Genomic DNA, 25,702 nt, shown 5'->3' with positions numbered 1-25,702 from the left:
AAGGCCCCACCGTTCCTGTTTGGACTGTCTCATGGTCTCCATTCCCTGTATTCCCTTTGTCCAAACTTCCTGGACACTTCTCTCATCCTGATCCAGCTTCCTTTGCAGCTCTCCTGACGTCCCTACGATTTTCAAAGTCAAGATAAAAACATTTTCATTTGCCTTTTCTGTTCTATGCATAGTTCGTTTTCCTTCCAGAAGTTCAAGTTTGCCTTTGGTTGTTTATAACAAAGAACACCAATTATCGCTATACTCTTATGAAACTAAATATTGCATTTGTTTTAATTAACCAAAACGTGTGAAAACCAATCCCTCATCCTCGTTGCCCAGCTAGCTCTGCATTCTTTCAAAGTGCAGCCAAACTATTTGAAACAGTGATACAGACAAAGTCTCTGGGACATCGGCCAGCATTTCAGCCATAACTTGTTCATTACATTTCTCAGTACCGGGAAGTCTATTTAGTCGAACCAGAACAAGAATGTGCTGAGATGAGCCAAGCAAATAGAATGTTTTAATGAGGAGACACTTAACTTCATATTATGAAACGTATTTTCACACTCATGAAATCTCGTTCTACTTTTGTAGTTAACACATCGATCCCCAATGTCACAGAAATAAAGGAAAACATGACATTTGGATCAACTTTAGTCACCAACCCGAATGGAGGATTTCTGGTGAGAAAAAAAAAAAACAACAACAACAGTAATAAAGGTCATAAAAATGGGATGTGGTCATTTATGTCTTGAACCCTGCTGTATAATGTTCAGGTTTAAAGATTTGCACTTTTTAATTTTAAAGGCATGTGGGCCCTTGTATGCCTATAGATGTGGACATTTGCATTATACAACTGGAATATGTTCTGATGTCAGTCCTACATTTCAAGTTGTGAACTCCTTTGCCCCTGTACAAGGTACGTATTTTATACAATGTCTGTGCATGGTAAGCTACATGTATATACAGCTGCATGTATACACAGGAGAACAGCTTTCCTGATTTGTCATCCACCAGCATTACCCACTTAGGCAAACATTTGTTTTGTCAGTATACAACCTACTTTTGGAATTGATATTAGTGTAAATGACCTTGAGGATTAGGTTTAAACTGCATAGCTAATCCTATCGTGCCGGCTGTGTTTAAACATGGAATCTCTTTGAGGAGAATAACTTCCTTTGAGATGTACAGAATGAAAACAGTATGTCAAACCCATGATGAGAAAATTCCCAAATGGTGTGTGTGTGTGTGTGTGTGTGTGTGTGTGTAAAATTAAAGTAGAAGCCAGGCTGTGGTGGTGCACACCTTTAATTGCAGTAGTTGGGAGGCAGAGGCAAGCCAGTCACTGAGTTCAAGGCCAGCCTGGCCACAGAGGGAGTTCCAGGACAGTCAGGGCTGCACAGAGAACCCCTGTCTCAGGGAGTGAGAAAAGGGGGGAGAAAAGAAAGGAGAGAGAGAAAGGGAGTGGGGAGCTAGGTAGGTAGGTTTTTCTGTGGCACAAACTCCAACTGACTATAACCAAATACAAATTTTCTTCACTTAAGTTTTTCTAAACCGTAATATAAAACAGTGGGTGCACAGAGTGAGTCTTTTAAGGTGGGTTTCTTGGAGCCAGGAAGATGCTTCCCCCGCACCTAAGACGGTAGATGTCCGACTTGCACACTTCTTTCTTCTGTTGCAGAATGCAGCACCCAGCTGGACATAGTCATCGTCCTGGATGGCTCCAACAGCATCTACCCCTGGGAAAGTGTCATCGCCTTTTTAAACGACCTTCTTAAGAGGATGGATATTGGCCCTAAGCAGACACAGGTGTGTGACTTCGGGTTCTCATTCCCATTTTCTAAAGAATATATAATGCATATGACTGGGCAAGCGTTTGAATAGCTCCCTTAAGCTAGATGTATGTGCTGTTTTTACTTATGATTTAATTGGAATAAAATGATTTTTTTTTAGCTGGGGGTCCTGGCATATGCCTTTCTTCAGACACAGTACTTGGGAGGTAGAGGCTGGTTTATCTCTGTGAGTTCAAGGCCAACTTAGTCTGCATTGCCAGTTCCAGGACAGCCGGAACTACACAGTACACTCAGTATAAAAAAAAAAACCTAAGTGATCTTATTATTTTAAAAAGACAAAGATGCTCACATTTTAGATAAAATGATATGAAAACTCCATATCGAGACCTACTAGAGAGGTGAGGTTATAAATATCTCACTGGGATGGCTTGAAATCAGTAAAAGAAAACAGGTTTTTACCTAGTACAAAATGTATAATTTCCTAAATGCAACTTTTAGCATGTAATTAATCTTCTCAAGTCTTGTGACTAGGAGAGGATATATATATATATATATATATATATATATATATATATATATATGTGTGTGTGTGTGTGTGTGTGTGTATATATATGAACAAATTTGTATTATATTACTGTATTATTATATTACTATTACATGTGTATGCTATATATCATGTATGTGTTTAAGTTATAAATTATAGCTGGTATATATACTAAACAGTATATATATGATATATACACTACGTACTATGTATATTATATTCTCTAGTATATATACTACATATATTATAAATACAGTACATATAATATATAACTATATGCACTATTTTATATATACATAAAATTAGATTCGGGGATAGATAGCAATTATATGCTTTTGCATTCAATGTAAACGGTTACAGTTTTTTATGGTTTTCCCTGTTAGAACTGTCATTTATTTGTCTTAGCATTCCCAGCAGAACTAGCCTGCTTGTACACCACAGGAAATTCAGCTTGCCAGGATGGGCTTAATGGAGCTGTGAGTCTTTCTTGGATGGAACAATGGCACTATTTAGCAGAAAGGACTAGATACTACAAGTTAATGGGAAATGAACTCTCTGTGAAGCCAAGAATAGAGTCAAACCCACTTAGTTCCATGCCACAGATATTTCCTTCTACAACATTGTAACCATTGTCACTTGTAGTGTCTGCTAGCTTTACCCAATACAACCTGTTTCCCAAAGAGAGAAACTGAGGAGGGTGTGGTACTGTGTGACTAGACTCAGGGGGCTGAGACAGAAAACTCACTGTGACTTGGTGAGAACCTGGCTACGCACATCAAGTTCCTGTCTAATCTGTGCTACACAGAGAGTCGTCGTCTCAAAGAAGTAATCTAGCTTGCAAAAGTAAGATAGAGAAACTGACTATATTTCTAAATCTGCACATCACATTTCACTTATACCATGCCTGGGGCAGCACAGCCACACTCACTCAGTATTTATTCAGAGTCACTGGTGAATGTGTGCTCTGTGGCAGCTCGGGGTGAGGACTTGGTTCATAGTGAGAATTGAACTGTGCCTGTTGCTTCAGTGGACTTCTCTCTGGTACAGCGTTCCTTCACATACACCTTGTGGAGCTCCTGCTTCGGAATGCCTGAGGTGCTTGGACTATATCCAAAACCCGCAGAATCAAACTTTCAGAAGGTGTTAAGGGAGCACTGAATCTCCTATGATTCTTAAGCATATTAAAGTTTGGGAACCCCCAATGCTCTGTGTGCATACTGATGTGCACATGTCCATACTTGACACTTTTTCTGGGTAACAGTCAACTCCAGAGCAAGCGGTGGTTCAACCTACCATCACCAGTCTACAATTAGCTGAAATAATGAACCTTCGTCAATGTTATGAACAAATGTGTACACCATAATTTTTGCTGTATTTTTCTCTGGTGGTGGATATTCAATGGGATTCCTTTGCAAGTGGCATTTTTAATGTTCTCCAAAGCATTTTAATTTAGTCTTGGTTGTTTCTACTGTCTTCTAAGGCTGATTTAAGATCTATCAATGACTAGTTTCATAAATACCTTTCTAAAAGTAAAGGGGTTTTGAAGGTCACATTCAGCCAACATTTGCTAAACATCTGATAACACATTAAGTATGACATGTTTAAACTCTTAAAAATTGGACTTCCCTTCAGTGGATTCAGAAAATAGTTCATTCACATAAGACTCAGAAAATGTTTCCTCTTCAAAGATAGGAACTGAAAAGCATGATAAAATCTCACATGGTCTCAAGCAAATCTTTTTAAACACAGAAATTTGTTTTGACAACCATTCATTTTCTGACTGATTACAAAGGGGATTTAAAGAAATTTGATTTGGGGGTTGCTTTGCTTTTGTTGTGACTAAAGCATTCAATTCTTAGTGACTTGCAGAATTAACTTCTACAATTCCTCCTTTGTTTTCTTATCCTTTTTTTTACCTCCATTCCTGAGAAAAACAAAAATAAAATAGGTTGTGTAAGAGATTTCCAGAAGTTGGAAATTTGTGTAGCTCAGAGCAAGCAACTAAGAATCCTTAGACATCTTACATTTATCAAAGATATAACTGGATTAAGAATGGACTGAAGGAACTAAGGAGATCGCCCAATGGGTAAAGTGCCTGTCCCTCAGGCCTGACTATTCAAATTCAGATCCACATCACCTGTGCAAACACTGTGTGTTGTGGCACATGCCTGTAATCTCAATCGTCAGATTGGATGGATGAAGACAAGAACATTCCTTAGAGTTCATTCATTAGCCAACCTAGCCAGTGTTGATGTTTCATATTGAATGTGTGTGTGGGTCCATATCTATGATGAGCACCCTGCATATAACTGCATAAATATGTGCATATGCCACATGCAATGCACATACACAAAATAAAATAACGTAATATGAAAATAATGGAGTTTACAGAATCTGTGAAGATTTTCCTATAGCTTCACCTGAGCTCTACAGTGACCTTAACATATGTTCCACCAAGCCCTACAGTGTTTGTGATGTCTGAAAGAGTTGGAACACACAGTGAACTAATCCCTCTATAGAAGGATCTATAGAGATAATAACTGTGATTGTTCTACTGCCAGTAAAGCCAAAGCAGAGGTGTCTGTACTGGATCTGCCTTTTTTTCTGTGATTTTGTTAGAGTGGAGAATGTATGTGTTTTCCACTGTGATCAATGTTGGTCACCCACAAAGATCCAGCATAAGTTCATGTATCTGCTGAGACAAGCACAAGGCATCTGTCATCGATAGGAATGGAAGTTATGGAACGTAGTTATCTCAGTGTGAAGATGTAGGAAGACAGCTCTTTAAAGGGAATTCTCCAAGGGGCCCACAAAAGCGTAGTAGACAGCTATAAGAACCCAGCTCATGTCCAAGAATAATAGCAGTCAAGTAGGAACTTATCTTCTCAACCCAGTGTCTGTTTACCAGAAATGATGTAAACAACCTAAGTAAAACAAGTGGAAAGCCCATTAAGGAGCAGCACTCCACGCCCCTTACTTAACTACAGGCTTTCTTATGTCCACTAGTAGAGGCAGGAGAAAGGTCAACCTATGAGTTAAGTTTGGTGTTTTGTCTTAATTTTATTTGACTGTGACAGAACAAAGTCAAAAGTTGCAGCTACTCGATTTGTTTCACCTTTGAACCTGCAAATACAAATACAGTGACTTCGTGCAAAATCTAAATTAAAATATAGCGACTTTGCAAGAAAAAAAAAAGCGGACATTTTTAAATGAGGAATTAGAAAAGTCCTGAGACATCTTTGTTCATTCAGGGACAACAGAAGAACTTCAGCCTAAGTAAGTTTTAAAGGGGTGATAAGCCATAGAAAGGAAGGTTGCACGATGTTTAGTCTTCTTGGGGCTTTGTTTCTGTAGTGAGTGCAATTGAATTTAGTTCAATAAAGAGGTTAGTGATACCTTTTTCCTGCAGTTACAGATTCAACATTTAGTAATTTCAAATGACGAAAGAGTCTCAAAATATGAGACATTCCTCAAAATCAACTTATTCCAAAATGAACAAACAAACAAACAAACAAGCAAAAAACAAAGGAAATTGGGGGAAGGAAAAGAGGAAAGAAAACAGACAAAAATGCTTGTGCGAATAGTGTAACAATTTGTATACATTAGGGGCATGCATCAAAAATGATGGAAACATCACTTTAACTAGTTCCAATTTCTGCCATGCTTCTGTGTGGCCCCATTAAGACCTTGAAAACATAGTCAAGGGATTTTTGCCAACCAATCATTTACCTAAGGCAGAGTAAAGGCCATAAAATTGCCTTTTCAAAAACCACCCATAAAAACAAACCTGAAATACTTGGAGCTTGCCATAAAAGATATGACAGTATAAACATTATGGAGGCCCTATTGATCCTCAATACCTAAGCATAGCATTGTTTTGAATAATAAATGGGAAGGCTGTAAATATGTCAAATACAAGTCCATTACCCTAAATAAAACCAGTAAATTGTGATATAAAAGTGAAATATACTAATGGAACAAAGTCTAGATGGTTCCCATCAGGAGCCCAGCGTGGCACTAAAGTAGAAAAAATGAAAGAGAGAGATTAATTAAATTTTAGGAATATTATTTATCTTTCTTTTTACTGCACATTTTATGGCCATTTTCCTAGAAGCCTTAAATGTGGCATCTGATTCATCGGTTTTATGTCCCAAATGAAGCCCAAGTGAACCCTGCAGCCACTGCTTTGTCGATCAGTAGAGTTTGTGACTTGGGTATACAGCAGGAGAGGCATCAACCTTGGCTTGTCTACTGGTCTCCGTTCTTCCCGTCTTCTTCCAATATGCACTCAAACAATGTACAATTCAGACAATTTCCTTACATAAAAGTCTACTTCTTTGCCCTTTAAATAATATACAAGCTCTCCAGGGCATTTAAAGCAATCGACACCCTGGCCACAGTCATTCCCAACACATCTTGCCTCCTTAGCAATGGCCACCTCATTCACTCGTTGGCCCCGCTCTGCCCGTATGTCAGACCCTTGACATTCAACTGTCCGGAACATCCTTTTCCACCTAAGCCCTGTATGCTAGGTAGACTTCTTAGGTGTCTCCAAATGTCTCTTCTGTGTGCTTTCCTGGGATGGTCTTGCCCACATGTTGCCCCTTTCTCATTCCTATAGCATTGCATACCCTTACCCATTGTTTTCATTCGTCCGTAGCATTTCTGTTTGTTTGATGGGTCTGTCTCCTGGCTGTCTGAGAATTCTTTAATGACAGATTGTGGTTTTGTTCTTTTATCTCTGGGGAGCTGTTCAGAGTTTTATATATCAGCAAGCCATTCATGTTTTTTTTTTTTAAATTAGAATTCTGGCGGTTTCTTCCATAGTAAAAACAAACCAAACCAAAACCCAAAACATTACTGTAATAACTTTTTTTTATGCTGCTTTATGAAGTCGGACTAGACCCTGAGCTAGAAGACACTTGTATGAGAAACCCTGCTGGGTTTACAGTGTTTCCGTCTTGCCTAGCAGGTCTTCACATATCTCCACAGTCTTTGTCCCTTGACCACAAATACAGTACTTGTTGCCATAACTCTGGTCTGCAGTTTCCTGCTCGGATTGACTTCATAACAACCCCTTCCATCAAGCAACAAGCCAGTTAAAGATGCCCCTTCGCTGGGATCTCCATCTTTATCAGTCACCTAATGTTTCTAAGGACTCCTTTTCTTAGGAAATGAGCACATCTGTCTTTGACTCGGTGTTATTTGTGTCCATATCGACAAAAGTTTAAGCCTGGGTGAGCAGTTCCAGAAAGGTTTCTGGTGACAGGCAGACCCAAGTGCAGCCTGTTTATCATCCCATCTCTAGCCCAACCTAATTGTGTAAGAAGCACATTGCAGGGCGGGGCATTGGTGGTGTCACTTGATAACAGAGAGGAAACCTTGAACTGTTGTGATATTAAGCAGTTATGCAGCTCACTGTAGCAAGGGGGAGTTCAAGGCTTTTCTTTATCATGGAATGATAGTCTTCAAAATTAGTGAATGGTGCCTTTAACTCCTTTGACGTCAGGCTAGAGAGATGACTCAGTAGGTAAGAGCGTGTATTGCTGTTCTGGAAACCCAGCTTTGACTCCCAGTATCCACAGTGGCTCACAACCACTTGTTGCTCCCACTCTAGGGGATCTGATGACAATGTCCTCCAAAGGTACAACACACACACACACACACACACACACATACATATGATTGTTTTGCAAAAGAAAATTCTATTAAATTTAATTGAACTAGCATACTTGGTAACCACTTTCAAGTGTTTTCCTTTCCTCAATTCCCTTGTCATTTTGGAAACACAGACTCTTACATGAGCCTTTATTTCAGGACAGAATAATCAGAGCAACTCTTCTCTCTGTTGCTATAGTGGTATCTTTTCATTCACCTTTCTCTTTCCCTCTAGCTCCAAAGGAATGAAACCATCGGATAATCCATCCATTCTAGGTCAATAGGTATTTAGGAAGTACTAGCTGATCAAACATTACATTAGGTGTCATAAGCACTAAAGAAGATACGGAAATTGTGCTTCTACTCTGAGACAAACAAGCAAAACCAACTAGCAAGTTAGCAATACGGGAAAACATTGGTTTTTATAGCTACATACAAATAGATGAAAAATAAAAACCTATTATTACACAGCAGTGTTTTCCAGACTATGCCTTATAGCATATTGTGTGTATCTCTCATGAAATTATTCCAGTAAGTAAAATCAAAATCCATCATGACACGTTTCTTCTGGTTTGTGATTAACCATACACTTTTTCATATCGAAGACAGAATGTTCCAAAATAATCTGCTTATGAATCTGAAGTGCAACTGAGGACAGAGTTAGGAGATAATTCTCTCTCTCTTTCTCTCTCTCTCCCCATCCCTCCTTCCTGTCCTCTCCCTTTCTCACTCTCTCAATTTCTTATAACCATGTGCCTGTTCAAACAAGCTTCGCTCTTGTTTACAACTTAAGCATTTTGTATGCATAAAAGAGACAAGCAGAGATGGTGGGGTCCTGCTGTAAAGAAACAGATTTCACTTTTTAACTCTGCGTTTTCCAAGATTATTTTTAACCATGAAAATTATTTTTTAATTGTACCTATTAACATAGGCCAGGATGCTAGAACTTCCTGGGGAGGAGGAACATAAGAGACTATTAATTTTGAAGGATCTACCTTAGAAAGTGTTATACATCTTGTAGTTTAGTAGAAAACCACAGCAAATATCATGTGGAAGAAGCACCCATGGCGTTAGACTGCTTTATTGTTTTGTTTTACTTGCTTGGTTTTTTTTTTTCTCTTGTTTTTGTGCATCTGTTTGGTTTGGGGGACAGGAGTTAATGTAGGCCAGTGTGGCCTTGAACTCACTGCACAGAGTTAGAGTGACCTTGAACTCCTAATCCTTGCTCTCCCCCACCCCTTGAATGTGGAGATTACAAGGCTATCAAGGTTGTCACTAAGTCTTTTGTTGTACTGAATCAAGAGGGTCAAGCACAGGTCCCCCAGTGTGACCCATGACTCTCCCAGTGATCTCTGAGTAAGTCTGTCCCCTGTGACTGTTTATCAGCCCTCTGTTGTTCCTATTGTTACCACATTCATCTGCTCTTGCTGATACCGCATGCTCTTGCCTTTCTCCATTAAAGAATGTCACATTGAACCCACTTGTTTCTTCCAGCTGTGAATCATCCTTACTTACTCCCCCTCCCAACTTAACAAAAATACCTAGGATATTCCCATGTGAACTCTTTCTTACGGTTCTGTATGTAAATTCTACTCCTGAGCTTCTGTACGTCCGTCCTAATACAGCTTGAGGGCTTCAGGTTAAGTGTAACCATTGGTTAATTTTTCCTATCTTCAGTTGCCCACGTAGCTTAGATGCCTTTCATTATCCCCTGACTAACACCTCAGGATCTAGGCTATTTTATTCCTTTCCATAGCATTTCCTGACCTGCTTTGTAGTTTTAACCTGGCCAGATGCCCCTCCATGAGGCTTTTCATTGTGAAATGGTGAATATGAAGCTTCTTTTTCCTCTCCAGCCCCAGGACCTGTCTTTGTCGCTTAGCTCACTTTATATCTTTAATTTTCATATTCACTTACTTCATGTACATTTTCATATACATCATGCTAGTATGGACTTGTTTCATCTGCCCTAAATTAGGAGCTAGTTTTGATCTGAAATCATCTGGATTGAATTGGGTTTCACCAGCACTCAGCGCAGTATTACATGTGTGTATTGTTACTTGAGTCTTTTGATAAAAATTAACAAACGTCCCCTTCCCAGTGAAGACCCACAGTAGGCTTTATCCTGTCTAGTTTCTAAGGAAATACGCATCTAGCTTAAGCCATCGGTCAACACTGACAGTGACCTCCCGCAGGATCTGAGTTTCTCCTAGCTTCTCCTCTCGTTTCCCACACTCGGTGAATCACTCTTGCTCTGCTTGTCATTATTTCTTGGCTATCTCAGTTTTCCACAAGCTGCTGTGCACTGTTGCAGTCATCTGTTAGGAATGTATGGGGGACAACCGTGAGCAAAACAAAGAGGCAGGAAGGGATAAAGGACCGTGAGAAGCTGTGACATCATCCATGCTCTATACCCTGCCGGCCTCTGGGAACTTCAATGCACTTGTAAAGATAAGACACCCACACAGCACCATTCACAAGAATGAAGTGTAGACAAGTTCATCTCTGAGTTCTCAGAAGGGGAAGGTCAATGGTCACATGACAGATTATGTTGACAGCCAGGTGAGAAGTGATTTGCAAGGAAGGTAGAGTAGAGTCTTATAGAGTGAACAGAGAAACAGAGGGGAGAGACAGACAGACATACAGACAGATGTATATGTGCTATTGACTTTAAGGCATTCATAAAGAAGGCCAGACCACTGGTGGATGGGAGAGAAACATTTTATTTTATTTTTTATATTTATTATTTATTTATTTATATTTATGCCTTGGTGTTTTGAGACAGGGTTTCTTTTTTTTTTTTTGTTTGTTTGGTTTTTTTTTGGTTCTTTTTTTCGGAGCTGGGGACCGAACCCAGGGCCTTGCGCTTCCTAGGCAAGCGCTCTACCACTGAGCTAAATCCCCAACCCCAAGACAGGGTTTCTTTATGTAGCCCTTACTGTCCTGGAACTCCTTCTGCAAACAAGACTGACCTCAAACCCGTAGAGATCTGCCTGCCTATGCCTCCAGAGTGCTGGGATTAAAGGCGTGTGTCACACTGTCTAGTATTAACTCTCTTTTTAAAAAAAGGAACCTGGCATTTCAATGAGTGACATTATATTTTATCTCTTTTCTTTTGAAAATGAGGGTTTTTCTATGTCAAACCCCATTTTTCAGCTGTGGAGAGCAATTGGGGATTTTGCATGGGGAACGGGTACAATGGCCGAAGTGTTTCAGGTATCATCTCATTCTTCTCTGGCAGGACTTGAGAGTGAGCACTCTGAGGACATCCACTGCTGTGGCTGATGTTAAAGGCTCTGATGTCTGGGCTGGGCTTAGGTAGGATTGAGGAAGCACAGACAAGGCCTGAAGTCCAGTTCCCAAGAGATTATGGGAGGAGGATTCCGTGGTATTGATTATTAGGGAAGTTCTTCCAGTAGAAAACAAGGAAGGATCTGGGGGAGCAAAGTAGAGTAGTGAGGTCCAGGCCTCAGTCTCATCTGAAAGGGATGTGGAGCTTGAGCTCAGACACTGGTCTGCTGCTCTCTGCACTTAGATTCTACCTAAAGGAGGGAAAGATGGGTTGAGAGGAAGAAACATCCGTAGAGGTTCCTGTTCTTTACATTTTTAAGGCAAAACAGTTTGGGACCCTAAAGATAGTCAACTGAAAACAGCCTCAGGTAGGGTAGTTAGAAGTCAGGCACCTAGAAAAGGTGAGGGAACTGAATACTCTTAATTTCACTTGTATCTTAACATTTACAATGAAAAAGTGTTCAGAAGTGACACATGTGTTATGAGATTAACAATAGAAGATAGACAGATGATGAATATATATATATATATATGTATGTATATATGTATATAGTCATCTATGTATTACATATTACATGGAGATACATATACACATAGAGAGATATATGATACATAGATACAAAGATAGATATAGGTAGACAGACACAGAAAAACATGATAGATACATATATACAGGATAGAGAGAAAATACCTATTTGACAGACAGATTAGGTAGGTAGGTAGGTAGGTAGATAGATAGATAGATAGATAGATAGATAGATAGATAGATAGATAGACGATAGATAAATAGATAAAATAGATGATAAATAGAAGATAGAAACACAGAGAGAGAGAGAGAGAGAGAGAGAGAGAGAGAGAGAGAAATGGTGGACAGACAGATAAACGATGAACAAATAAATAAGGATAAAAAATAAAGAACTTACCTCTGATTACTGTGTATACTACCTTTTCTATTGCTGTGATAAAACACCATAAACAAGGAAGTGTATAGAAGAAGAGTGTAATTGACTTAAGATTCCAAGGGACTTGGAACCCAAACATGACAGCAAGCACAGGTGTGGCAGTCAGAGCAGAAGCTGAACCACGAGTGTGAAAACCAGAGAATGAACTAGAAAGGGTGCGAGTCTTTAGCTCTCCAAGCCCGCATCCAGTGACACATTACTTCCAGAAAGGTCACAACTCCTAAATCTTCCCAGCCAATGCCTCCAATTGGGGACTAAGTACTCAAACATCATAGTCTATGGGAGACATTCTCATTCAAACCACCACACCAAGATTTTGAGTTTCCTTAGTTTTTAGTGTGAAGATAATTTGTTCAGATAACCCAACATTCACAGCAGGTTTTTTGAGACACGTAAGCCATGTTGCAAAAGCGAAGCACTAACACTCACCTAGCATCCGGCAGCCTTGAATAGTTGCCATGATTTCTGTCCCTTTCCTGTGACTTCTTTTTTAAGCACAGTTGGCAATAAACGCTTTCCCCTGGGAGAGTTAACAGCCCTTGACAAAAATCTGTTGAAATCAATAAATGGGAACAGATTACATCCATTATAAGCAAGTTGTATGACTGTTTGGGTGGGGCTCAAGTGTGAGGCACCATGTGAGAGTCATAGACATAACTGTAGAGGGAGCCCAATGTACAAGCCTGTTCACTTTTGTGTAGAAAAATCTAACACTGTAGAATCACACACAGAGAAGATATATGAATGTAGCTAGAGTTGGAAGTTAGTCAGGTGGGTTAGTGAAAGGGGAAAGAGGTTAAATAAATTAGATTTTTGTAAGTAAATGATTACAGTGGTCGTGCCATGGAATCTAACCTTAAAATATTAGGTTTATGAAGATACTGCAGTTGTGAGGTCTTGGTGTTGTCAGTCACTGGTAACTTAGATGGAGTACAAAAGCGAGCAGATGTTGATGGCCAGAGGGGAGGACCCTTAGGATTGAGACTCGGGAGCTATTACTGCTCTTGCAGATACTAAAATCTAAGATAGGCCCTTGAGGAGAGGTGTCAACCATGAGCTAGAGAGAGTCTCAAGGCTCACGAGGTCAAAGGCAGAAGAGAAGGGAATATTCCAGACTGTCCCAAGAATGATGGGAGTGGGAGTTTTTACTGTTTTAGATTCCTGACTAATTACCTAAAACTGTGAGAATAAAAGTGAGGTGAGATGTCTTACATTCCCGAACAAATGACGTCATGGAAGTGTGTGTGAGACCAGGTACTTAGGATTATGTATAATCAATATCTTACTGACAAAAATGTTTCATTTCCATTTATGTCACATATTTACAAAGGCAAAAAGTGAAAAGGGTTTATGGATTCTTCTTTCTAAGGTCAATATCCCTCAGAATTGATAATCTGAATCTCTATTGTTATTAGAGAAAGTAATTTTAAATCTAAAAAGTATAATAAAAACATCTATCATATTTAATAATAAGTCAAAAAAATAACCCAAATTGGAGCCATGGTTTTGTTCTCATTCATTTTTCATCTTTCATGTAACTAGTTGGCTACGTCCTACCCTTTATTCCCATAAAAAATAAAATTCCAATTTAATAACCCATGGTCTTTGGATGTATAGCAGAGAGATTGGGGGAAAATTCTATCCATGGGGGAACAAGGTTATTCTAGACTGGGATAAGCAAAGTTCATGTTCATTCAGATTATAATACATGCCTTACCTCATAATTATATAGATTCTCCACTTCCTTTTTTTACCTCATGACTGAGGTAAGGGAGAATTAATATATTCTATTTTTTTTCAAAATATTGTCAGTTATTTTGTCTGTCTATTCACACCTCCTTTAAATTACTAGAAGCTAGCAGCTCATGGTAACTGAAGAATGGGGGGATCCTAAGAAGGGAGCGTTTTGACATTTCTGAGGCTAGACCTCTTTCTACCTCTTCACTGGAGCGTGAGCTTGATTTTGCTTTGTTTTGTTTCCTTCCCTACTGAGATTGAACCCAGGGCCCCAGGGACATGAAAAAAGCTCTTTACCATTGAGCTATACCCCCAGCCATTAAATTAGTTTTTAAGACTGTTTCCCATTTATTAAATGTGATAATTTGTTACTATACTGTGAATCAGTCATATAAAGAAAAGAAAACAAAAGAATGTTAAAATATGGCGGTGTACGCTTTGAGCCTACTGGAATCACTGGGTAACATTTTTTGACAGGACAGAAAGTAGCAGCAGTTCTGTTGGGACTGTTCATATTCTCGGAGTGGCCACGGTAGAAGGTGGCCTTTACATAGTGATCACTTCTGACACTTAACCTGAAAAGCTAAAAGGTATTCTACTGGCCCTATATGCTTAAACTCAAGAAAAATGAGCAGGGAATCTTGCTAAGATGTGTACTCAACAGTGGCTTGCTGTTTCAGGTCGGGATTGTACAGTATGGAGAGAATGTAACCCATGAGTTCAACCTCAATAAGTATTCATCCACAGAAGAGGTCCTTGTCGCAGCAAACAAAATAGGCCGACAGGGAGGCCTCCAAACGATGACAGCCCTTGGAATAGACACAGCCAGGTACGGACTAAAAATCCTATTGGGAAGACTTTAGAGGTGACAGTCCTGAAGGACAGACTCTCATGGCAAATTCCTGATCTTTTGCCTCTTGTAACCTTTCTATCTCCTCTTCTGGAATATTCCTGAGCCTTGGGTACAGGAGGTGTTTTATAGCTTTATCCATTGGTCAGCCCTGAAAACATACATATGAGTAACATTATGCTGAGTGAGCAGGGTTTTTTTTTAAGTGTGGGGTGGGGGATGGGAATAACAGGAATTAATGAAAAAAATGGTCATGAATTTGAAAGAGCGTTAAGGGATATATGGGAGGACTTGGAAGGGAAGGGAGAAGTAAGTGGTGGATTTATATAATAATCTCAAAAAGAAAAGAGAAAGTAAAAATAAATAATACAAAAGACTGTGCAATATAACAGCCAGCTAGCTTTGCCTTTTGAGGTTTAACTCAATGTTCACCTTGACAATACTCAATATCATATTACTTTTCAAATTCTGTTAAAAAGGCTTGCTACTGGACAATCACTGTGGACAGTAATAGAGTCTCATGGCCCTGCTTGTCTTTCTCTTTCGTTTCAAAGATCTAACTGATAGTGAATCAATTAGAAACCTAACAAAAGTCTCTTCTGTTATGTTGCTACTGACTGATGCTTAATATTCGTTCTTGTGTCCATTTGGTTTTTATTTTTAATTTCTAGGCCTTTCAATAAATGGATCAAAATATAGTCCATTGTCTACTCAGTTTATATTTTCGACCATGGTCTTGTATCTCTAGCACTTGGTATAGGATTTTTGTAGCTTTCATATAGTTGTGTGTGTGTGTGTGTGTGTGTGTGTGTGTGTGTGTAAATGCTTGCGTATTCCAGATGACTGGGCTATTGCCCTGGCCCCCATATAAGATTGTTTTGCTTTCTTTTATTTTATGAAACAGGGTGCCCCTGTGTAGCCCTGGCTGTCCTTGAACTCACTCTCTCTGTTTCCAGTCTCCTTTAGTTTTTATCTCTGGTGCTTCCTTCTGCCATTCTCAAACCCAGGAAAGCTCTCAGCAAACCCTAACTCACAAGCTTCCTAAGGGATCTGACTCCTATTACAAATTCTTCTGTCGAGTAGTTTCGACCTCCGGACTCTCGGCTGATTTTGAAAAGCTAATTTGTCAAGTTTACACTCCACCCGCCTGTGAGTCAATGCCATTTGGAAGCCATTAATGCTAGGAAAGCCCACGGTTCAAATTTTATGGGAAAACACACACACACACACACACACACACACACACACACACACAACACACACTCGCGCTCACGCTCGCAGACATCCACACGCACACTCGCACATGCAGACACACACACACTCACACACTGGCACGCGCGCGCGCGCGCACACGCACACAGCACAAACACCCGGAGTAATTGTGCAGTGATCCTCTTGTAGGATTACAGATTAGCATGCACATCGAGCACGTTTGTGTCGGTACCCTGAAAGTGCTCTCGGTAACTGACTGAGCGTGAACAGACACTCAGAGTGAGTGAGAGTATGCTTTGAAAGCACCGAGCCTATAAAGAGTCCTGCATTTTCCAAAGACCGCTGCCTACGAATGAATATTTATCTTCGTAAGTAATGGAAGATTCATCATAGCTGCTTCCACTCCTGTATAAATGCCACATGAAATACCATGGCCTTATATGGGGTCTGCCCACACGGCTAGCAGGGCCTCCCCGAGTTTGGGGTTGCACGAAGAGTCTGCAACGATGCCGCAGCACTGTTTGTCTCACACACTAATTTTTCACGAGTAAGCTCAGTGTTGACTGTGTTTTATTCCCTTTAGGAGGGGCCAATTACAAAAAAATATTTTGAATATTTCGGAATCTGTTATCTCCATTTTCAGTGAATTCAGACACTTCGGGTCATAATAGTTTTGAATGTTCCCTTCTTTTTTATTCCTGTAACTAGGCTTGCATTATGTAATTACTTATAAACTCTAGATTCTCCTGTCCCAAAGTAAGTGACCCTCCCGAGACTTAAAATTTTAAAGGCCCATGGGGAGGAGGATGCTTCATTCCAAGAAAGGACATCGGATGCTGGTGTTCCAGACAGGCCAACTCCTTCAGGGACGTACTTGGAATGGAAAGGGTGGAGTCTGCAGTCCTGCGGTTGGCTGCTCTTCTGTTCTAGAAAGTCAGCTCTGGTTTCAGGGCAACCAGACTTTCTCTTTAATAGGAGCGCTCATTGTCTCCTTCAGCTGATACTCATTAAGTTCAGTTATGACTTAGGTCTTTCAGAGAATTAGAAAGTCTGGGTGATCTGCTAAGGAAGTAGAATTGTCTAAATCGCATAGCTACTCCAGTCCAAACTTCTTTTAAAGCTTAGCCTTTGCTGGTTGGTGGTCCATGCACCAGCACTCTGCAGGCAGAACAGATCGATCTCTATGAGTTCCAGGACAGCCGGCCTACAGAGTGAGGGGGTTTATGCTAGACCAACTTGACTTGGTTCTTGCTGAAGGTAAATGAAATAAAAAAAATTCCTCTTTCTACTGGCTTCACAATCCAAGCTTCACTTCTGATACTAGACATGAGCGTTGTCCACACTGACACCAGTCACAACGTCCCTTTAAAGTTCCCAAAGAAGGAAACTCTAGAGTGATTTAGGAGTAGGGACATATGCGGTAAGTTTTAAATTGGCGAGCTGCCATCTTGTGCAAAACCTATGGAACTATTGCAGGCAAGATCACAGTGCCTCTCACTTCCGTCGGTGAAGGTCATGGTCATCCCAAAGGGATGCATTAAGCTGTGCAGAATGGCTATAGTTTTGTTGGGTTTCTTCATTTTGCCTAACTTTGGGCTGAGTTTGATCAACCTCCCTTTGGTCTGTGTTACCTTCAGGAAAGAGGCATTCACTGAAGCTCGGGGTGCCAGGAGGGGAGTTAAAAAAGTCATGGTTATTGTGACCGACGGAGAATCGCATGACAACTATCGCCTGAAACAGGTCATCCAAGACTGCGAGGACGAAAACATTCAGCGATTTTCCATAGCTGTAAGTACCTTGCTAGCTTGGAAACTCATGAGACAGACATCGTAGACTAAGCAATAAACATTACTTCTTAGGAATACTTGGTGAAATTTGAGAAGCCAGGTTCAGAAGATGTCTTTTATAATCATCCACTAGCAAGCCAATCGCGGTATTTCTGTGGCCCTTCTATCTGTCTCTTTATGCTGTCCCAGGTCATCACATTTCCCAGATGCAAGAACTAGAAGGGAGGGGAAGGCAGAGCGTGGGAAGGGGCAGAGCACACTGTTGCAGGGTCACACACACACACACACACACACACACACACACACACACACTCACACACAAACATACCTACCTTTGTACACATTCTTCGCTGCATATTGTTCCTGGGACAAGAGAGCAGGTCCTTAACATTCTGAGCTTCGTCCTCTGTCAGATTTCCAGTCAGTTTTTCTGTCTGTCTGTCTGCCTGCCTGTCTCACCACATGAAGAGTCAGTGACACCAGTGGCCACAATAAACATCATCTCTGCCTCTCATCCTTTCAAGGAGTTCACAACCATGAGTTCTTAAGAGCCTCGTGTTTAAAAGATAAAGGGGATCTGGGTCTCCTTGCTCAGAAACCTTCAGAGAACTCCCCCGTAGAGTACATCCAGCTCTTCCTTTCAGCTGCCAATTCATATCCCTGTAGTGCCTTCAGTCTAGGGGTAGGCTTCTCTTATTTCTGAAATCAAGCATTCTTTCATTCACTAAAATTGATTTGTCTTGTTTTGTTTTGTTTTGTTTTTAAGCAAGGAGAAAGGATTTGAAATCCTAAGAGCTCACCCTGAACTCTTTACAAACAATAATTATGTATTATCTGTATTAGTTTTCAAACATCCAATCAATGAATTTACCTTTTTCCTTCAAAAGCATGAATGATGTTAGGAAGTGGGAGGTGGGATTCACACACAGAAAAAAGTTCCAGGATATGATTCCCAGCTTCCTTAGGGGCAAGGCACTCCATTTTATAAACAAGACAATTTGTATATAAAGTGATAATATCTGTCTGAAGCATTTTCTTATTTTATTTGGATATATATATATATATATATATATATATATATATACTATCATTCTCCTTATTACTATTTTTACTTGCCAGTTATTATCAAACGCTTTATTACTTCTTTGCTGCTACAATGTAACTATGTTTGAATTCATGGTTGAGAATAATTTGAAATGCCCTTGCCTTTCCCTCCACATAATGAGTGACATTTAGTCTGTTGCTGGTCTCTTTCTTCAGTGTATAAGGCCAGAGCTTGCTCACTGGGTCCAGACGTCTGAGTATCACAGATAACCTCACTTTTCTGCTTCCCCCCAGAGGAACTAGTTGGCATTCCAAGTACCATGGATGCAGGCCATAAACAGTATTAGCCATCATCAGAATTAATAGCATTGGTGTTGAGGACGTAGTTCAGCCTAGATTGCTTGCCTCCCTCGTGGGAGCACTTAATATTCAGCAAAGGCACACAAAACCAACATTAGGGACGCTTCCCCAGAATGACAATGGCAGTGCACAACTTTTTAGTGAATCCACCATTCTGCATCATGTCTGGTGACATGGTTAGTGTTTCCTTGCTTTGCTTATTGGGAATTTTATTTGATAGTCATACATCGCTTCCCATCTAGTCAAAAGGAGATTTCAAAATCTTGTTGATCTTCATGAAGAACCGTATATCGATGTGTCTCGCATTAAACCGTTAGTGAGTTATTTTCAAACTGTTCTTGAAAGCTGTATTAAACAAAAATAATTCTCATTTAACAATAATTATTTATTATTTTTTCTAATTCGTGTCTCTTTTCCCCAGTATACCATGTTCATTATTTGAGATCAAACTAAAATACAAGACACGAATGCTACTTTCACTCGTTTATGCAACAACATAGAAAGTCTTCAGGAACCTCAGAGTCCATTCACACTGAATGCATCCACACAAACATAAACTCGACCTCAGTTGTTGTCTGGACTATTCTATCTCAGGTGTCTGGACCATTCCCTTGTGTCAGTTGCTGTCTGGACTAATCCTTCTACTCTGTCTGTTCCCAGTATTTGATCCTGAACAACACAGAAATGTGTTTTGACAGGAAATGGCTCCCTCAGAGAATTAAATATTGGTAATAGAAATTCCCTATTTTAAAGATTCAAATATGTCCTGTTAAATTTTCATATTCGGAGAGGTCGTGAGTTGGCTTTTAGTCATCCATTTCTGTCAATGGAGAGTATTAGATCGGTCCGTCGGGCATTACTAGATACTCAGGAACTCCTCTTAGGTGATAATGGCTGCAAGGTATAAACCACTTATGCACTCAGATGTAGATTAGACATCCGTAAGGATCTCACCATTCCATTTATGTTTTCAAATGAAGGACATGATGCCACACATGAATGCTCTGCACACTTTACTTTGACGTCTCTGCCTCAAGGAGATTTCAGTTGCGAAATCTTCTTTCGGATAGATATTAGCAGAGTTAAAATGCTTTGAGGCGTATGAAGCAGTAAGAAACATTAGCTGTATTATTTAAGTTTCTTATTTGTTTTCGTAGAAAACAGGTTTATAAACTCCCAGGCCCTTGGGTGAAAGATCCCAGTAGTTTTCTGTCCTTGTTATCATCTGTGACATAAGATGGTTCAAGGTCATATGAGGTCACAGTAATTCCCGCACCTTAGCATATTCTCTGACATCGTACTTAGCTGTTTTATTTTTATTCTTTAAATATACCCAAGTGGGAACTGATGTGTCAATCCAATAGTTAGACTCGAACACCGTAGGTAAGAAGCAAACAGGATCAATGTTGGTTTATTTTCCCAGGATGTTACAAAAATGTATCGAACAGGTAAACAGTAGGAACGCAGAGGGATCCACATAGTTCATCCACTGTAAGTACATCAAGCCTGTGAAAGAGCTAAGATGGACTGGGTCCCTGGGGTCTGAAAAGTGAAGAGGAGGGAGTTGGCTCGGAGTCCTCTGGTGTTGAAATGTGACATTTCCTCTGTGCTGGTCACTGATGTTCCCCAGGGAAAGGGGCAAGCACATCATGCAAAGCCTCCATGCACTTGCTGACTGGAGCAGACTCAACTCATAATTCTCACATTAACACTTAGTGTGCATCAGAGTGATTCTGCCGTTGCTTTCAACCCCTGTTCATAGTGGGAGGCAAGTAAGCCCGTTGTGGGTCATAGGTCGTAGGAAGAACTATGTAAATACTTCTTGGGTTTTCCTCCATTTTTTGTAAGTATATATCTATATGTCTTATCGAAATATCAATCTGTAACCTACCATCTCAAACCTCACTTTAAAACCACGTTTTAAACCCTGCATAGCCATACCCAAATTGTGCACTTGTAATCCCTTCATCTTCTTCTGAAATAATTTTGTAGCACCAATGTCCATATATCTGAAAACTGAAATTCAATAATGGCTTAGTTTTTAACTTTATAGAATATAATGGCTGCTGTGTTGTGTACAGTAGTTCGAACTTTTAAAACATTTACATTGATGTATGTTCATCCAGTTCAGTTCTTTTTTAGAGTCGGGCTAGCATTTACATGCAGTGAAAAATGTATCCATGCAAGGAGCGACTTCAAAGTGCACACTGTAAAGATACCTGTTAAAATCCTGTTCTTCCACTTCCAGAAAGTTCCCTGTGCTTTCTTCTAATACGAACCTCCTATTGCAACGACTTTTATAACTTATTTCAGTTACTGATTCTGGTCTCCATGGAAACAGTCACATAGTGTGGATTTGTTTGTGTTTTGCATGTCATGCAAGATTACCTGTGTGTTTTTTATACTGGTGCTCCTTACATTTACTATGCTGTCCATTTTAGGAATCAACCATCACCCGTGGAGCCTTATTTACAAGCATTTAAGTTGTCCTCAGTTTGTGATAGTATATTAAGGGAGGCATGGATATTTAAAAGTGAAAACTAATAATCTTCAAGTCGTTTGTAATGAAATAAACACTAAACATGCTTTATTACAAAAGGAACATTTTCATTATGAAAAAAAGAAAATCTTTAAATATATGCAGGTAGTAGTCCTGCAGTGACTTGGTATGCCAGGGTGGATTGGTACCCAGCAGGGGTCTCCTCCTTCTCAAAGAAGGGGGGAGGGGCTGAGTGAGGGAGAAAGGGAAGGGAGGGAAGGGGACAGCAATCAAGATGTAAAGTAAATAAAAAAATAAATGGAAAAATATGGGCAGGCATCTTATAAGAGTACACTTAGTTCTACATCTTATAAGCAGAAATAAAAAAGAATAACTGTGGTACTAACTTATTTGATTATCTTTCCTGATACTGACATTGTTAAATTTACTGACAATTTTATACTGACAATTTTAAAGTATAAAATTAGGACATATCTTTGTACTGGGGATTTTTAGTTTAAAAATGTACATATTATTGCAAACATGGGCATTTTTACACAGGCAAAATTGTACACAAATGCCTTAAAGAAGAAACATGGTTAATGGTGACTTCTCATAGAAATGAAATGAACATAAAAGACTTCATGTCAGAACACACAAAGAACTTTCACGAGTCTTTAAGAAAAATGCATGCGCATGCATGTGTACATGCACACTTGTGTAACAAATATGTACATAAACAACTGCCTGTAACTCCAGCTTCAGGTGGCTTGATCTCTCTGGCCTCCAAAGGAATCTGCACTCAGGTACACACACCCACCAGACACTCAGAGATAAACAGGCATAATGAAAAATAAGATAAATATTTGCAGGAGTCAATATTATGAAAACCATGTACTCAAAAAAACTTCCACAAATATTCCCATAAGATATCATGCATGAGTACGTTCTCACCATTTTTGTTGTGCCCTAGATCCTTGGCCACTATAACAGGGGGAACTTAAGCACTGAAAAATTTGTGGAGGAAATAAAATCGATCGCAAGCGAGCCCACGGAAAAGCACTTCTTCAATGTCTCGGATGAGTTGGCCCTGGTCACTATTGTTAAAGCTCTTGGAGAAAGGATATTCGCTTTGGAAGGTATGACTGTCTCTCCTAATCCGCGTGTCCTTTGTAAGATTCAAACTTAATGTGATGGGTTTGGGATATTACTCTCAGCACATTACTACCTCATTTTTACTGTGTGCAACAGCCACCGGAGAATAATTCTCTTTCGTATGACTGGAGCTACTTTTCAGAAACCCACGTTGGCTAGAAGCTGACCTTGTTAGGCTGTGATGGTGCACAGGAAGGCTGGGCAGCACAGCGGTCAGCATAGACGTGTGCAAGAACGCAAACGCCCCAGCACGCCTTCTTCCTTTTCAGTGTCACAGGTCTAGAATGTGAGCCACTAGCTCAACTCTTATTTTTCCCACTGTGTTTTTGTTCCTTGAGTGTTCTGAGGCAAGTGCTTCTTTTCTGTTGTTTCCTCTGTAATTGCTCTTTGTGAATTTCTAAAGCTCTTCCCGGAGTTTTGCTTCAAGCCCTTTGGCTGCAACTCTTCATCCGCTAGGGTCCTCCAACCGTGCCACGCCCCTAAAGAGTTTTCTTTTGACTTTTTCTGTGCTAACTGGCTGCAGAGGCTACAGAGAATGCTAGTCCCTTAGGTGGGAGTGTCATCGAGTAACAAATGACTGATCTCTGACTGGTAACTATTTTTCACATTTTTTGAAGGCTGGGGACTCTCAGAAGTCACACCCCAGATCCCCACTTGGAGAAATCACAGAAATCTTTTGCCCTTCTGAGGCATCTTTGTTCCACTGACTGTCTTCAGGAAGTCACTGTCAAAGTGTCACTTCTGTGGCTGTTAAAAGCTCTCTCCCGAATTTCCCAGCAGAACCTGTTAATAACAAATGAAAGAGAACGTGGGGATGAGACATGGATTTTAAAAGGGTAGACTATTTTGAATGAGTATCCGAGTTTCAGTGAGCAAGAAAAATGTAGGAAAAAAAATACTTGTGTGTGTGTGTGCGTGTGTGTGTGTGTGTGTGTGTGTGTGTGTGTGTGTGTGTGTGTGTTATGGTGGGAACTGAACCCAGGGCCTTATATATGCCAGACAACTGCTCTCCAACTTCATTATATCTCCAGTTCAAGAAAGCGATGGAAAGCAATAGTTTTCAGTATTTCTTGAGTAGCCCACGCTAACTAACGCTTTGCTTTGCAACCGAGCGCATACATACATGTACGTGCACATAAAAAAGCCTTCTCATGACTCATGATAGCGCTGTTGTCTGCTGTGCACTGTGTAGCTCTCATCTCTTCCTGCTTGTGCGATTCTCTTTCAGTGAGAATGATACTGGCTTTACTGACCCTTTCAAGTCTGAGTCAGTGCTCAGGAGCCTGGTTTGTTTGGGGGATGATGAGGACTGAGAGCCCAGGCAGAAGGAATTTCTCTGTCCCCCACCCCCTTTTATGCTATGCCTCCAGAGACAGAGCACTTGAATCCTTAGTAGTCTAAAGTCACAGCAGTGTCTGAACGGCTCAGTTGTCCTGCGTCCTGAGCACGTCTCTGTCACACGGCTTTGGTCTTTCAGTAGCCACTAGGATGTTATTTAGCAAGAGGCCAGGTCATGGCCAGTCTTCCAAATGAGCGTGCCCTTTTAACGTTTAATAACACAGGCCAAGACAGAATCTGTAAATGGGTGCATCTTTCATTTTACTTTATTTTTGAGACTATAATTACAGCACTCCTCCTTTTCTTTCTGCCTTCAAGTCCCTCCTGGGTAACCCTCCCTGCCATCCTTCAAATTCATGCTCCTTTTACCTGAATTGTTATTACGTGTGTGTGTGTGTGTGTGTGTGTGTGTGTGTGTGTGTGTGTGTGTGTGTGTGTGTAACAATCGTAGTTTAAAACATATCAGTAATAGATTTTTAAATATAACCTGTTTGGTCTGTATAATGCTACTTGTAGCATATCCAACTTGAGCTGGATTTTCTGTACTATTACACTAGTCATTTAAATATCATAAGTAGCATTTCTTAATATTCTTTAAGTAAGAAAGCAAATACAACCTAGAACTGGCCAAATGCAGCTACACTGTCGGGGACATGACTTATTTTGCCTGAAATGGCATTTTAAGATTTTTTTTCCCTAACCTAACCAACCCCCAGTTAAAGCTCCTTTCTAAAACATCCAAATGCTTCAAGAAATGTCCAAACGCTGCATTACCAAGGCTCAAAGCCATCTGGGTTGTCTGCTGTTTCTGTTTTTCTTTTCTAGGCAAGGTTCTGCTGCCTCCACTTCTGCCTCCCTGGGATTGGCACCAAACAGCAGTCCGTTCAGAACATTAGTGTCTACTATTTTCATAATGAGATTAGACAAGGCCTTTCCCCCAGTTGCTTGGGAAATCTCCACTTCCTGTCCCGATTTATGTAAATGGCTGCAGTTAGGAGAGTCTGCCTTGCACAACGACATCTAGTGAATCAAGCCAGCTCAGACGTTGAATAAATAGGTCAGGGAATGGTATGGAGTTCCCTTTTTATTCAACTTTGGGGAAAAGGCTCACACTCCTAACTGGAAACAGGGTCAGAGTGGGCGGTTTACTCTCAGTGAGCCTGTCTATTGGGGAAGGGCTAAAAGTAAACTCGCATATGATTGTGGACTGTGGAGAAGGCTACGTAGTTCCTTTCTCTGTCCTCAACTGAAAACACAGCCATCAGCAAAAGGGTGTGTGTGTTGGTGGGAGGGGGGTGCTGAGACATACGACTCTGTTGTTCGCTGTCCATCCTGTAAAAAAACCATGGAAATAGCTTAACTCAGTATGTATCAAAAACACATTGTAATTCAAGGTAAGATGCATCTTAGTCATTTAAAGGTAAATTCATATGGAGCTTTAAATGATACGTTCAGATTCCTGATTGATTGCCACATTTATTCTAGCCCTATAAAAAACTCA

The 25,702-nt window shown here is 40.2% G+C and overlaps 1 protein-coding gene across 3 annotated transcripts in view; it reads left to right on the top strand.

The window, feature by feature from the left end:
- Itga1 (integrin subunit alpha 1) overlaps nt 1-25,702 on the top strand; it is a 166,156-nt gene that overhangs the window by 79,789 nt on the left and 60,665 nt on the right. For all 3 annotated transcript variants that reach the window (XR_010063584.1, XM_039101763.2, NM_030994.2), the window contains 6 exon segments: nt 586-674; nt 799-910; nt 1,673-1,800; nt 14,657-14,805; nt 17,676-17,826; nt 22,682-22,847. Coding sequence is in view for 2 of the 3 variants with exons in the window: in XM_039101763.2 (XP_038957691.1) it covers nt 586-674; nt 799-910; nt 1,673-1,800; nt 14,657-14,805; nt 17,676-17,826; nt 22,682-22,847 (795 nt within the window). In the remaining variant the exon portion in view is untranslated.

This window comes from Rattus norvegicus, chromosome 2 (genome assembly GCF_036323735.1).
Source record: "Rattus norvegicus strain BN/NHsdMcwi chromosome 2, GRCr8, whole genome shotgun sequence".
Taxonomy (NCBI): Eukaryota; Metazoa; Chordata; class Mammalia; order Rodentia; family Muridae; genus Rattus; species Rattus norvegicus.
The sequence above is the reverse complement of the archived record's forward strand: the minus strand, read 5'-3'. Positions and strand labels throughout refer to the sequence as shown.